General features: G+C 35.4%; 1 protein-coding gene across 5 annotated transcripts in view; it reads left to right on the forward strand.

Moving 5' to 3' along the window:
- LOC120631169 (cGMP-dependent protein kinase, isozyme 2 forms cD4/T1/T3A/T3B) overlaps positions 1-15,602 on the forward strand; it is a 205,347-nt gene extending 189,745 nt beyond the window's left edge. For 3 of the 5 annotated variants that reach the window (XM_039900630.1, XM_039900629.1, XM_039900631.1), the window contains 7 exons: positions 5,599-5,693; positions 6,519-6,665; positions 8,835-9,154; positions 9,804-9,891; positions 10,381-10,565; positions 11,942-12,158; positions 12,993-13,158. In XM_039900630.1, coding sequence (XP_039756564.1) covers positions 5,599-5,693; positions 6,519-6,665; positions 8,835-9,154; positions 9,804-9,891; positions 10,381-10,565; positions 11,942-12,158; positions 12,993-13,158 — 1,218 coding nt within the window. Of the gene's footprint in view, positions 1-5,598; positions 5,694-6,518; positions 6,666-8,834; positions 9,155-9,803; positions 9,892-10,380; positions 10,566-11,941; positions 12,159-12,992 lie in introns of all 5 variants that reach the window. The other 2 variants (XM_039900627.1, XM_039900628.1) reach the window with 1 other exon arrangement.
- Positions 15,603-16,057: the final 455 nt, after the last annotated feature.

A 16,057-nucleotide genomic window follows, 5' to 3' on the forward strand; every position in this document is an offset into this window, starting at 1 on the left:
AACAAGTGTGTCACCTAATGTTCAACATTTCTTGTTGTTAAACATCTGCAGCTCCTTAGGAACCACCAATGCGTTCCTGGCTTTTAAGGAATTTGTTTAGCCCTTAAATAGCGTGTTCGTTTCCTCATAATCGTGATTATGAGGAATCGAATTGTTCCACCATTTGCGAGTAATTTATCGTTTTTGTAGCGGTTAGCATGTTCGACTTAATAACACAAGGACCTGGTTTAATTCTCGGATCTGACCAAAAATGTTCAAAATCCTCCAGTTCTTCTCCTTCTTCCACTGTTTTTGGTCCTGTCTCCGTACTTAGTTTTCCGGATGAATTTTTTCACATGCCGTAACGTTGCTGATTCGGCACCCTGGTGGGTCCCTCCTATAAACTAAACTCACTCCAGAAGCTTAGCAGGCATTCAAGGTCGCTAAATGCTTCTGGGGCTACTGAGGAGCCAGTGTGCTGCGAGTTTTTCTGCTACATCGGAGCTTCCACTGTCTTTTAGTAAAGCTCTGCACATATGACTATCTAGGAATCAGTTCAGTTATATCAGTTACATCTAGAAAAAAAGTTCAAACTCCGCCGTGCCCTGTTATCAGTTTGGCCCGGTTTAGTTGTAGGAGTTTTTGGTCTCGATTATCATTTCTCATTTTACGGTAAGTTACTTATAACCCACTCTTTCATCTGACCCTGATACAGTTTCGAAATATCAGTAACTAGCTGGGATTATGCTGACAAGTTCTTAACTGTTTTGGGTCTGAAAGGTGCCTCAGTAGCTAACACCCGATTAGCAAAGATAAGCAATTTTCCAATTGCAATAAGAAATTAATCGTTCCGCTTTATAATTACATGTACACATTAAGATAATGGTTCTTATAAAACTGCTTTAAACTCTTCTGCGCATGAGTATTAATATTATAGACTTGTCACTTAATTACCATCTGATGAGCTCGCGGTCAAGAGCCAACGTACTTGTAACAACGGATCAAATACAAATATAATCTCTTCAATCGATTTAAACCTTTATGCGTATAGTCAATTGACTACAAAATGAAATAGTTATTATGTTTAGAATATTATAGTCTATATAAATATTTCCATGATTGCCATCTGTTGTTCTTTATTCATTAATTTCGTTAAAATGATTACCGCAATGTCAATTACTAAAATAAACTTTATTTGAAGTCTAAATATTTATGCTCATGCGCAGAAGAGTTTAAAGCAGTTAAAAAGACCCATAATCTTAATGTATAAAAGTAAGTATAAAACAGAACAATATTTTTATTATTGTAATTATTATTTATTTTAGGAATTGACATTAATTTATTTAATAAACTAAAATCGATTCGATGGCTTAAAGGTCGGTAGGTACAGGTGCTTCAGCTATACAGCTTGGCGCATTTTCCTGAAACGTAACTGTGACAAATTGGTTTCTTGACCCAAAAATCTGGTAGACCGTAGATTTCATAAACATCGTTTGAGGTGATTTCAAGAACACGAGTTTTTACACCTATTGTCAAATGAGCCAAGGTGCAATGAGCAAAACTTATATAGTATGATGTGACTTAGGACTCCGAAACATATCACTAAGGGGCTCGTAAGACAAAAGCGAGCGCTGGAGAGGGCAATGCTCGGAGTAACTCGTTGAAGCCTTGTGGTTTAAGTGGGTGGCCCCGGGTTCAATTCCCGGCGGGGGCAGTTCGGGAATTAATAATTTCTACATTGTCGATGGTTTGGTCTTGTCAATGTTGGTTTGGCCGTGGCTAGTAACCGCCCTACCGACATAAACGTGTCTTCGAGTGATATAGCGTTCCGTTACGATGTCGAGTAGAAACCGATTATGGTATTATGGGTTTAATATGTCAAACCCCTAAACAGGTTATATCGTAGACTGCATTCTCACTTACCACCAGGTCAATGGCTAATTTGTAATGATCCAATCAGAAAGAAGAATCCTAGAGGATACAAGGTTACTTACTAGCTCATACATAGCAATATGGCTCAACAAGTTGAGAAATTAAAGTGGCAAGTAGTTCGTAGAAGGATGCCGAAGTCCAAAGGTGCTAGACTGATAGTTGGTAGACATTCCACTAGGTAGACAAACGATACTACAAGAGTAGCATTAAAACGATGGACTCAAGTAGCATAAGAACCTAATAACTAATTAATTTAAAAAAATACATCGGTTGATACTACGACGATATCAAAACCTTAGCAGGTTGAAGTGGGAATGCTTATTATAGGAGTGATGGCCACTAAAGCGTTTTTATCAACGTTTCTGATACGTACCGCTACGATGTGGAACGCCCTCCCGGCAACTGTGTTTCCTGCCACGTATAATTTGAGTACCTTAAAGGCTAAAGTGAATAGGTTTTTTCTATGCAAGCGTGCTCCAACCTAGACCTCATCATTGCTTTCTAACGGGCACGATTGTCGTTAAGCGCTGGCCTATCGTAAAAAGCAAGTGGCCGGAGCAAGTAATCCAAGTAATATGAGTTGATTGTAGTGCGTCTTCCAGTAAAAGGTTGTGGGAATTGGTTAAATTTGAGAGATTTAGAAAGACCTGGTTTCCGCAAGCTGATGATAATAATTTTTAATATGTAAAATTATTCAGCTTATGAACCACAGTGTAGTGGACTAAATGTCATCGGAAAAGACAGGAATAAGTACGGACAGGCACGTTGGTGTCAATCCGACTCCCAAACTATCTGTAAATTCTTACTCTTGTTGATAATAAAACATGTTTATTATTTTGGAACAAAAGAATTTTAATTGCAATAATTTCAACTAAAGAACTCGTAATATGTATATAATTATAAATTAATTGATTAACATTAATACGTATTTCCTAACGAGTTACTTTTTGCTGAATGATACGTAGGTATAGTGATGGGGTTATTCCTAATAATATATAATTTACTAACTCTGTTCCTATTTTATCTTTACTTATGAGATAGAAGATACTTATAAAGGTTTAAATCTAAAGAAAATGGATTTTGTTTGTATGCCAAAATTACACCAGTAATTAGTATTACGAATAATATTAAAATTATTCGGAATTAAAAAGCTATGGTTTAGTATGTTGGAACGCGCTAATGTATAGACTACCGTTTGGTATGAAAAAGTATATCTTACATAGTTTTGCATTTTAACAAAGCAGTTTTTGAAAAAGGTAAATTTTTAAATTTAGTGAAATGATCGCGTTGATAACAGCGTACAACGCCGATTTCCTAACTTAACCGTAAATCGAACTCAGAACTTCGTGCTTCGTACTTGAATTATTACCACTGTTTTAGACACGTGGACAACCAGGATGTAACTGGTATACGTAGTTATGGTGTATTAACATAATTACTTTTGCCTATTGTTCCTCAACCGTGTAATTATATTTTATTTTAGGTAAAGGATTTTTCGAGATGTTTCTATTTGCGTTCGTGACATCCTGATTTTAATTGATTACCGTTTTTCACAGACTGTTTTAAGATAGGTATACATAAATGAGTAGCTCAGCGAGGTCCAAAAGGGCGAGTTGATGGGCTTACCTATGATATTTTGATGGGATATTTTGCCTGTAGACCAACATTTTATTATACAAATTCTGTAGGTAAATCTTAATACTTCTTTAAAAAACTTGTGAAAGATCACTTTTGGTTTCAATCATCTGATGACCCGTGATAGCTCCCACTACTACATTTTTTATTATTTTAGTTTTAGGATTATTATGAATTTTATTTATTTTGTTTCATATTTAATTTATTATATTATTATTATATAGTATATTTGTAGTGGTAGTTACTTATTTATTTATTCGTCTTTAGTTACAAATATTGTTTTATATATATTTATTTAGGCAATGAAATATTATTTTATGGGTATATGCACTAACTAACTAACTATTTTGTGTATTTTTATCTCCGCCATTGGTTGCCTGGAAGAAATCGCTATGAAGCGATAAGTTTTAAGCTACCGATTATAAATTAGCCCTATAGCTCTATAGAATCTTAGAGGTAGGTAGGTATCTATATACCTGCCTACCTCTAAGATTCTACCTACCTATGTAATACAAAAACTGCCTAATAACTTTTTAGGAAAATGCTGAGGATAGAAATTATGCATGAAAAGTATTTTAATTAGGACCCTGTAACGACCTGTGTGTCCTGTAACGACCGGTTCGTAGGTATAGTTCAGATCATAACTTTTTAGTTTCCAAAATACGGACTAACAAACAAAACTGAGATCGGTCAAAATAAAAAATAACTCGTTGCAATTTAGTCGTTAAAATCCAACTCAACATCAACATCAATAATGTTGTCCCAAAATTAAAGTAGCGTCTGCAAGTCTATACAAATCTTTGTTCAGCGGTAATTGAAATTCATTGGATTCTTTGTCTACTTTATTTGTACATATAGAAGAGTTAGGTAATCATTGCGGTAACTAAGTTCGAGGGAGAGTGATCTCTTACATTGTTATTTTAAGACCACGAATAAGGCTAAGATCAAGGAAAACTTGATCTAGACTTTTAGTTAACAAATACAGAAATTGTTTGCTTATTTCTGTCTTGACAGATCGTAATTGAATTAACGACGTAACTTTAAACTGACGTTGCTACCATCAATAGCATATAACCGTCCACTGCTGGACTAGAGAAGGAACATCTCGGGAAGAGGAGGCCGGGAATCGAACTCGGTCCCCCCGTAGGGAAACCGACGACTTACCACTAGGCTATCAATTCTACATTAATATTAGTTACAAAACACAATTAAATTTTCATGATCGTTAGGTTAACTAAATCACGTTTTCTAATTATTCATTACAAGCTATTGATTGTCCACCAAGCAAAAAAAATAAACATACCTACAACGTAAACCAAAATATTACTTCGCAGGCTTTAATGGTACTTTTTATATATTATCTGTGAAACAGTTTTAGAGTGCCATAGTATTTACTGACGGAAATCAGTGACTCGGGTTGCTTTATTAGCTGCGGGTTGTGTAGCGTAGGTACTATGCAAGTGTCGGTCTTTTATCTTCAATAGGGTTGGCATAAGTAAACACTTAGAATGATTTGAATTTGTATGTATGAAAAAGGAAATATGCTTCTTTTGATTTATTATTTTTACAGGTTGATTCCTTATGAAATATTCTTATGCACCTTCAATACTATTTCGTAATTCGGTTACACGTTGTATATAGAGCCTCCTGAAGTTCTATATATAAGTAGCTTAAGTAAGAAAACGCTAAAAAGGGTGTTTCAAACTACACTATACGTTAAAAATACTTGGAAAAATACTTCCTTCCTCAATATACGAGCTAGAATATAGAATTAATATTGTTTTTAATCGTATACATAATACTAAAGCCTTATTAACGAATGTTTTTTTTATTTGATATCTATACATGTCAACAGCTCTACAAATTACGAGGAAAATCTAACTCATTGCTTGACCGCTCCAGTGCCCTTTTATCGGTACTTGTTTTGGTTTACTCAAATAATTATACTCATTAGAGTATAAGATAACAGCGAAACATTTGAACGGTCTTGTTCTAAGAAGCCTATACAATAAATTACGATAGTTGTTTATGTTATTTTTTTCTTCATTTCAGGTCAAAGTAACTCAGAAACAACCAAATAGCAACGATGAGAAATTCATTAGAACTCTCACGAAAGGAGATTTCTTTGGCGAGAAAGCTTTACAAGGGTAATATTTTTAATTATGAATCTTTTATTCTTAATAAATATTCGCTTGACTAGGATTTTTAAATTTTAAAGAAATTTTAAAATGAAGATATATTAAAATGGAATGCACTTTTTCGGAAAAAGACAGAGTATGTTACGTTCAAAGAACTTGTAATCTTTAGTTGCCATTAAAAAAAAAAATGTTGTCCATATAAAAATACCTCAGGTAATGAATAATTTATCCACTGCTGGACTAAAGGCCTCTCACATCGGGAGGGTTCGCCCATAATCACCACAAAAGCAAACGAGTTGGTGATCGCAGATAGATGTTAGAAACAGCGTGGAGGACGCTGCTGCCCGTTACAACTAAACAACATACAACTGATTGTATTCCCTTAGTCGCCTCGTACGACAATTATGGCAGACAAGGGCGGTGACAACTGTATTCTGATCGTTTTATACAGCTATATATATATTTCCTAACAACATATTATAGTTACATGCAAACACAGAATTAAGAAACGACGAATATTGAAGCATCAAAAACCACTGCACTTTAGAATGGTTTCCCGAACAAACGGTTAGTCGCTTCATACCATTTAGCAGTTTACAGTAATTATTTTATTTTACCTCTAATCTTCTAAACTTTCACCATAAAATGGGAAAATGGGAAAAAAATTTGATTGCGTGCTAGCTAAAATTCAGCGGGTGCAAGAGACTTGTTTTTGGACACAATTCACTGCAAACAATAATGGTTGAATCTGGATTTCATATATTCTTAATTCAATGCATGATTCTAATAAGTAAAAATAAATAAATATTAATAACAACTTGTGTAATGTTCTAGGGACGATCTTCGAACGGCGAACATCATTTGCGACTCTCCGAACGGCACCACTTGTCTGGTCATCGACAGGGAAACCTTCAATCAGCTCATATCAACCTTGGATGAGATCCGTAGCAAATACAAGGACGAGGGTGATGATAGGCAAAGGTAAGTTAAGGATTATTTAGAAGATCCTGTGACTTTGATGGATTTTTTTTTTTTTTAAATGTTCGAATATTATTAGAACCAATCCACGCGGCTTATTCAACTTTACAACTTGACAGTTAAAATACCTTAATATCAAAACGTGACCGTGAAGTATGCTACTTAGAGGCATATCTTGGTTCAAATTTTAGTATTAGAAAGAATAAAGAAAAAAAAAACTAGTATAAATATTATATTTTACTTGAATTTTCTACTCGACCTTAGGAAGATGATGATCTGTTACATTTTTAACAAATGTGTGATCTTTTTTATCGTTAATTTTTAAACTGGAGCCAAAACTTTAGCTCATCCACACATATAAGTGCAGCCATATCTCTATATCCTTCATATAAAGGTATGATGAGACACTACTACTACTACTGCTTGGAAGTAGTTCATTAAAATGATCTGTCTTCTGCTTGCGATAACAGTAGCTACAAGATACTAATATAAAAAATCGTTTAAAATTAACGATACACATCGTATGTTAGTGATTTATTAACCAGTGTCTACTGTCTTTTAGTACTATTAACATTCTATTTAAAGTCTAGGATATAAAGGCCAAACTTAGGACCTACACATTCATTGATTTATGTACCTAGTTAAAAAGATATAATGGTATCGGAACTAGGTCACGCAATGTTTGTCTTACAATGGTACTACATTGTAAGAAGGGTAGGTGTACATTAACATAAGTTCTTGAATCAAGTTCACAAAAACTTCTAACTAAGACCGATACGGACAACAATAGGTTTTACAAGAATGCGTATACAGTATCTATAATTAGGCTATTGTATTAGATGCTTTATTTTTGAAACGTTCGCGAACTATTTTGGGAGTGAGGCTTTGTCAATTCGTTCAATAGATAATAATATGTTGTATTTCTGTTAATGCAAACTTGGATATGTTTTACGGTAAGTCATTAGCGTAATTTTAATTTACAACACATTTAGTTTTTAATTAACGCCTATTAAGAACATTTTTGTTTCGAAATGGCAAGGTGGTAAATCTATTTCAAGATTTAGAAGTAAAAGAAGACAAACTACTTACAATGGATACCGGAAAGTTATTCTTTGAACTAATTACAGTACTGTGTTACAACCCAACTAAAGAAGATATGTCATGTAATTGAAATTTAGATGGTCCTGAAAATCGATTTCACTAGAATACATGCGCAATTGCTTTAGTATATTATTTCAACGAATGTTCATAAATGCAATTACTATACGTATTCGAGCAACGGAAAACTAATTCGTAATGAACTGACATTGAACTTTTACTTTTAAAACGCTAGCAGTACTTTACATATAATATTTTCCAAACGGATTACGAAACTGAACGTTACAGTTAACGCTTATCACTTTCACTATCTATCGACCGCGATGGTTAAAGAAATTAGTATTGAACAGTGGAAGTAAATCGCGGGTTATTAACTTTCCTCTTTGGCATAGAAACTTAAACCTTTTTGCCGCTACTCCGGCACAATTGATGATTCCCGCGGTTTTATCGCCATTATTGTCAACAGAAACAATGCAGCTGCACTTCGGTACGTGATAAACGACTATTGATTTGAGGCGATTGCACTTTAATTTTCGACTAATTAAAGCAAGGTCTAATGAATTTCAAAATCTAATAGCTTTAGCTTGCGACTCTGTTATAACACATCAATAATCGCCTTTTAGGGCAGTGGATAGTTCTGCTCTGGGTACGTGATAGTGAAAACAAAGTATACTAGCCTTATTTGGGGATACGATAACATTGTTTAACCACCACAGTCAGACATTTTTGGTCCCATATCAGTACCCATAGAAATACTACTGAGTACCATATCAATTATGTTTTTTTACTGTCCTATATGATGCATTATCTAAGTTGTTTGTTGAACGAATCTGGATGAGCAAAGAGATAGAATAGCACATAGGCTAGTTAGAAAGTTTTTGTTCTACATAGAGCAAAAGATATACATCTATTTTTTGCGTAGTAGTAATTCGGGCGTCAAAGAATAACTTAGGGAAACACAAAAATAGGTTGGTGATATTTCTAAATACACTTAATTAACACAAAAAGTTAAGGTTTCTATAACGCTAAGGAACCAAAAAATAAAAAACTTAACTTAAGCATTTTGCTTTTCAGACTTAACGAAGAGTTCGCGAACCTCCGACTCTCCGACCTTCGAATCATCGCGACGCTGGGTATCGGTGGCTTCGGTCGCGTTGAGTTGGTCCAGATCCACGGAGACTCCAGTCGATCTTTCGCCCTGAAACAAATGAAGAAGGCTCAAATTGTCGAGACGAGACAGCAGCAACACATAATGTCAGAGAAGGAGATCATGTCGGAAATGAACTGCGAGTTCATTGTTAAGTTGTACAAGACATTTAAAGACCGTAAATACTTGTATATGCTGATGGAAACTTGTCTCGGTGGGGAGCTGTGGACTATTTTGAGAGATAGAGGTGAGGAGTTTTAAGCACTATTTATGTTAGGAGTTGTTATTTTTCGGTGAACATTTAGATTAGCCAATTCTGAATTATGGTTAGTTTAGATCTTTTCTTAGATATAGAGATAGAACAATTATGTGAGAAATAGACATACAACGATTATGCTTAGTTGGGAAATTTTTGGTTTGCATTCTCGAATGACTGGAAGACGCGATGATTGCGAATGACCAAAGTTGTTTATTTTAATTTACTACGTGAGCAATTTCAACAATGTTGACCCATAATGATTATCCCTACGATTTCATAGCACCGGAACGCTTAATCACTTAGCTTTGCGTTTTTGTCTCCAGTGTGGTAGCTAGCCACGGTAAAAGTGTCGATCAGACCAGACCAGAGCAAACTTAAAAAAAATTGCTAAATTGTCCCTGCTAGTTATCGAACCAGGGACCTCCTAGAATACTGCAGTTTTACCACTGCGCCACGGACATCAACGAAAAATACTAGTCACTCGAAATCAGTCATTAAAAAAAATAATGTTCTTATGTTCATCCTTTCAAAGAGAAATCTGTAAGACCAAGTTATTTGTGACTTGTTCGTAATTCGATAAAGGCTGAGTTGAAGGCCACGGCCTTAATTTTTTTAAATTAAATCTGTTTCGTTTCAGGACAATTTGACGACGCAACTACAAGGTTTTACACCGCGTGTGTTGTCGAAGCTTTCCACTATTTACATTCTAGAAATATTATTTACAGGTAAGCAAGTTTATAGCACGTGACATATGTACTGGGAATTAACATTACATAACTGAACTCAACTTTATAACTTAACGAACCACGTGCGTTTCAATGCGCAGAATTAAATAACAGCCAATTAGCCGGTCGGTGCAGTTACTACGTCCGAGAAGCGACACTTCTAGTTCTACAACTTCATAAAGGGACTATACACGTGTGAATTTAGCACTGGTGTGAATAAGTAAGCATGCCACATGTTGCACCGCTGCGCCGCGCCGCTACCAGTGGCATACTTGGTAGATTTCCATAGATTGATTCAAAATTCATTTATTTCAAGTAGGCCTAATTAATAAGCACTTTTGAAACGTCAAGTCAGTCTGTTTGTAGTGACTCTACCACCAAATAGTTGCACTTTTTGAGAGAACGGTTGGTAGCCCTGCTTACCACTGCGCCAGGATATACTAAAACTGCTCCAGTAGAACTATCTTGTAATGATGTGCTCTTCCCCAGGGATCTCAAACCAGAGAACTTATTGCTCGACTCGAAAGGCTACGTAAAGCTAGTGGACTTTGGTTTCTCGAAGAAACTGCAAGCCAGCCGTAAGACCTGGACCTTCTGCGGCACGCCGGAGTACGTCGCGCCCGAGGTCATTATGAATCGGGGACACGACATCAGCGCTGACTATTGGTCCTTAGGTGAGATTAACATTATATGCAAAACCGGGTACTTAATTATCAGTATCCTGTAACAGCCCACTGCTGGATTAAAAGCCTTTTCCAATGGGGTTTGCCCATAATGACCACGCTGGGCAGACGGGCTGGTGACCACAGTAGGACCATCTACTAGGACAGTTTCGATTAGGTATTTAATTCTCTAGACCCATATGATTCAGAGCTTTTAACTGGCGTTGCTATCACCAATCCCCTAAAAAAGTCCACTGCTGGACTAATCTGGACCATACCACAATGGACATCACCACACTGGGCCAACTAGTTGGTCATCGCAGTAGATGATCGCACTAGCATAGAGCTAGTGTTCTTAGTTGTATTTCCTTAGTCGCCTCGTACGACACCTGCCTGAAAAGAAGCGGTGGTGACAACTTTATTCCGAACTACACAATATCATGTTTATATTGAGGTAGTGTAATCAATGTAATTCAACCCTTTATCGATGTTTAGGCGATGTTTTCCTTCTTCCTTTCATACCTTTGCGCTATTTGGCGGAATTTCATGATATAAAATGAAAATTAAGCTCAATCATGTTATACTCTGCGAAAAGCAGGGATGCAGTTCGGTGCAATTTATAATACCTTAAATTTTTATACTTCACGAGAAACAGATCAGCAAAACAATCGGCAGTGTACTCTCGACGCTCGTTTCGCCCCGACACTGGAGAATCCTCAGGAAATGTTGACTTAGCAATTGTTCAATGTTAAGTCAACATTTCCCTAACAACTGTTCACTGCAAAATTGATTACGGAGTGAAATGTCCGCAGAGGTGACATTGCCGAAGATCAGTTTGGTGTGGAATCTAAAGATTGAAGGAATTATAAATTGTACCCTGCAAATTTTCCTGCTTTTCGCGGATTATTGAAAATAAATCTCAATTTTCATCGTAAAACTTAATGAACTTTTTACTTGTATTTTGCTTTCAGTATTCTTAAGTGTTCTTAAGTGATTGTTTCGCTCCGGCATCGGTTTCCTAGTACATAAAACTTGAATGCCTTTAAGGCGTGAGTGAATAGGCATTTTCTGGGCAACTTAGACCGCATCATTGCCTTCCATCAGGCATGATAGTTGTCAAGCGAAAGCCTATCTAGTATATAAAAAAAGGGTACGAAAGGTATAAAAGGCATTTGGCAATTTTTTCGTACATTGCCGAGGATCTGTTTGGTGTGGAGTATACGCATTGGATAAATTATAAATTACACCGTACAGATTCTCCTGCTGTTCGCGGAGTATTGCAAATTAAGCTTAATTTTCATAACATAAAAAAGTCGTTTTTATAACTTTTATGTAATCGTAGTCATGCGCAAACGTTTTTACTTTGAACTTTTCTCATTTCTTTTCAGGTGTACTAATGTTCGAGCTGCTAACCGGTTCGCCACCGTTCACGGGCACCGACCCAATGAAGACCTACAACAAGATTCTGAAGGGTATAGACGCGGTGGAGTTCCCGCGCTGCATCACGCGGAATGCAGCCAACCTCATCAAGAAACTGTGCCGTGACAACCCTGCCGAGCGACTGGGATACCAGCGAGGCGGCATCACTGAGATACAGAAACACAAGTAATTATCTGGTTTTGTTTTTATAACTGCTTCGTTGGTCTAGTTAGCATGTTCAGCTACTGATCACGAGGATTTTGGAGTAGGAGAGCTTTTTGTGACGGAGCTCGTCCGGGGAAGTACTATCGCCATGGTTTGTGGAAGCATTGTGGAAATGATGTGTTCCGGTCTGAAAAGCGTGGTTGCCGGTGTAATTACAGGAGTTAAGCCCCATCTTAACACCTATTCCTCAAATCGATGTACACGGGGCGGCATGTTGCAGGACCTGCTCCTTGCATGCCATGTGAAGTGTTTCTCTGTTAATAGGCGATGTTTTTCTTAGACCGTCAATGATTACTAAAAAAAAGGATCCTAGATTCCAAACCCGGTTCGGGCCAAATTAATAAGGTGCTATTAAAGAATTTTCGCGGTGACAGCCCCCGTGCCGAAGTAAGCGCGTAAAGCCGTCGGTGCAGATTGTAATCACTTATAATCATATTGTCTTAATAATGAAAAGTTATATAAATAAAGTTAAGTTCCGTCCGTCTTACAAAAAATTACTCTTTGTTACTCTTTTTACTTTTTTTTCTCCTTTCCTCGATTTATTAAAATTTTGAAATAAATATAAAATGCTATTTATGAAGACATTACTGAGAAAGTTGGTTATTTTTTTAGTAACTATTTTTTACCGATATTTCCTCTAGGTGTAGGTAAACTTTCATATAAATATTAAATTTAAAACATACATAAACACGACGACTTCTAGAAATAATTAAAAAACAAATTCCAGCGTCGCATGCCGAAATCGAATCCGGTCATATAACGATGTTAATTCGAGAAAATCGAAAATCTTTACAGATGGTTTGACGGCTTCAACTGGGAAGGTCTGGCTCAGCGTACATTGGACCCACCAATCACGCCCATCGTCAAGTCAGCCGTTGATACGCACAACTTCGACCAATATCCACCCGACGCGGACGAACCGCCACCCGACGACCTCTCCGGATGGGACTCCACCTTCTAACCGCGGCGCCAGTGTGGACACTGTACAGCCTGGATGTAGTTACGCTTCTGTTGAGGCCACGATGATGTCACAAAGTCTTTCTCAAAGGAGATATGAGGGTTATCGCAGTGAAGTTAGCTAAATTGTCGTTTGGATGTACGTTCATCTCCTATTTGAATAATAGTTCTAAACTTACCTCTGCTTTCTGCCGCGGCTTGATACTAACGATTAGTGAATTAAAATAACATCATCGAGGAATAAAGATTAGACTGTTTTTGCGTAAAAATCGGCATTCAAGCATTAAACCAAGTAAGAAACTTCCTTATGATGAAATAAATGTTTTCAGCGCCATCTATTTTATTAGACAGTTTTATTATCTTTACAACTCAGTACAGCTATTCGTTACTAGATGGCGCGAGTAGTATATTTAGTCACTCATCATCGTAGTCTCAATAAAGTAACGGCAGAGGTTAAGCCAATTAGCCTTGAAATAATCGAATATGGCAATCATGTTAGATACAAATAAGAAATATCTCATTTAGTTTTTATATTTGCAGTTATAGCTGTTTGCCATTATATTAGTTACAGCGCTTGCCAAGGGTAACATATATTTTATAGCGATTCTGCAAATAGCTTGTTTAATTTGTATATATTTATAATTAATAATATATTATATATTCCTATATAAAATACAGTGTACTTTCCTGCATGTTAATGCGACATTTTGCCTACCGCGACAGAAATATACAAAATATTGGGGAGTAAGCACTTAAAGATCTTACATATTAGCTTAACATATTTAATTATACTTTGAATTTAAGACTATTTTATTAAGAAACATACATATAAAATATTTATGTATTCACTATAACCGACTATTGACTAAGATGCGAGTATTTTTTGTTTCCAAAAGAAGCAGGGTATTAAAAATACCAAAATTTCGTTACCAGGTAAATGTCGACCTTTTATTTTTCCAGTAATTCTTTCTGCGTGTACATAATTTCTTTCTTTACATACCTACATGATAATGATAAACGTTTTCATCAATTAATTAATGCTATAAAAATAATATTGTGAATGAAAGTAAAACATAAATATTCTCAAGTTTTAAAGTTCAATAAAATTTATTATTTGTTCACCTACATCTCAAATTTTAATGTGGTGCTCAAATTAAAAAAAACGGTAGGTACCTACTTCTAGCGTATGTGTAGACTATTTCTTAAATTTTGGTATCACATATTTATAAATATATGATATGATAAAGTCACCGCCGTCATCCTCAGACTATTAATTTACTTTAACTGGTCACAGGCCTCCACTTTTATAAGGAAGAGATAATTAGAGCATAGACCCATGGTGGCTGCTCCATTGCAGGTTAGTGCGAAGACATTTTAATTGATATAAATTGTGAGAGTAATTTTTATAAACAAAATGTTTTGATTTAACGTTAATGTTCTTTGTTTCCCATACATACATGCATAGTTTTGACACGTTTCACTATATTTAATTTTTTGATAATATATATAGCCCAAGTGCATACCAAGAGATTGTACGATAGGAAAAACCAGATTCTAAATATTATGTGCTTAAATGTCAATAACTACAGACATACATTTTCCGCAAGAGTGGAGAATGTTATAGGAAGGAATCAATTATAGAATGCAAGAGGAAAACTATCTTTGTAAATTATAATGCAGGTCAGGGATGAGCGAACCTTTATCTACATATGTGCCAATTTTTTCATTTATTTTTTAATTTGACCGTGATTGTGCCAACAATAAATTAATCTTAGTGTGATAGGCATTTGAAACAAGAAACAGTCTTAATACATATCCCCGATGATTAACGTTATCTAAGTAGAAAAAATAATATAATTAATAATCTGTTATACTTCCTATAAAAATAAAAAAAATATAATAGTATAACTTTTTTTCACCGTAAATTTTTATGACTGCCATTAAAATATCTAGTTTTTTACTGACCGAATGTAAGAGAAAAAGAATGTTATTGTTTTGTTGATCTATTTTACCAATATTCAATATCGCATAAATATTCAATATTCTACATTAACCTGTCTATTGATATGGATAAAACTATATACCTAGTTGCTCAATGAATGGTGTGCCAACTTTTATGTTGTGTGATGTCAGTAGCAAACGTGCCAATGGTTCGTCATCCCTGATGTAGTTATTATATTAAAAGTAATGTGCCTTCTACGATAAATAAATAATCTTTGGAAATGTTTCTGAATAGGTACGTATAAACAATTTAAATATTCAAATAGAATGTGAGAACTTTTTTGAAATGTCATTAATGGTAGTTGTAAATTAATATTACACTCTCATAATAATAATATGAAGTCAATTAAGGATAAGTCTTCCGTAATAAGGTTGCAAAATCTGTTATTGTAAATATTAGTAGTTATTAGAGGTAAATGTTAAAATGTATGAAACTTTATAAACATGATTTCAAATAATGTTTTAAATAAAATTGTAACTATTGTGTAAGTACATTATTTTTGTAATCATAGATTATATAGAATAAATGAATATTATATGGATTTTTGAGAAATGTAAAATACACTATTTCGATTAGATGTTCGTTTTTCCTTTTTCCTACATAAAGGGAGTGAGGGATGTGCTAACGAAAACTTAATTCATTCGTATTTTAATTAATTCGCCGATGTTCACAGATTTTTTTTAATTTATTATCGTATTGGATCATTTATGTAGTCATTATGTCACCATATTAAATCATCTTCAGAGATTCGATTGATGTCGTCTATCTTACTCGTTGGGGGCCGACCAAGTTACCAACGCTGCATTAACTGGTGCGGGGTCAATGTTCCAGCTCTTTGCAACCCGAACGTCCATCGGTTCTTCGAGCTTTGTGCCCAGTCCATTGCTACTTGAGCTTGAGC

The sequence above is a fragment of the Pararge aegeria genome, chromosome 17 (genome assembly GCF_905163445.1).
Source record: "Pararge aegeria chromosome 17, ilParAegt1.1, whole genome shotgun sequence".
Lineage (NCBI taxonomy): Eukaryota > Metazoa > Arthropoda > Insecta > Lepidoptera > Nymphalidae > Pararge > Pararge aegeria.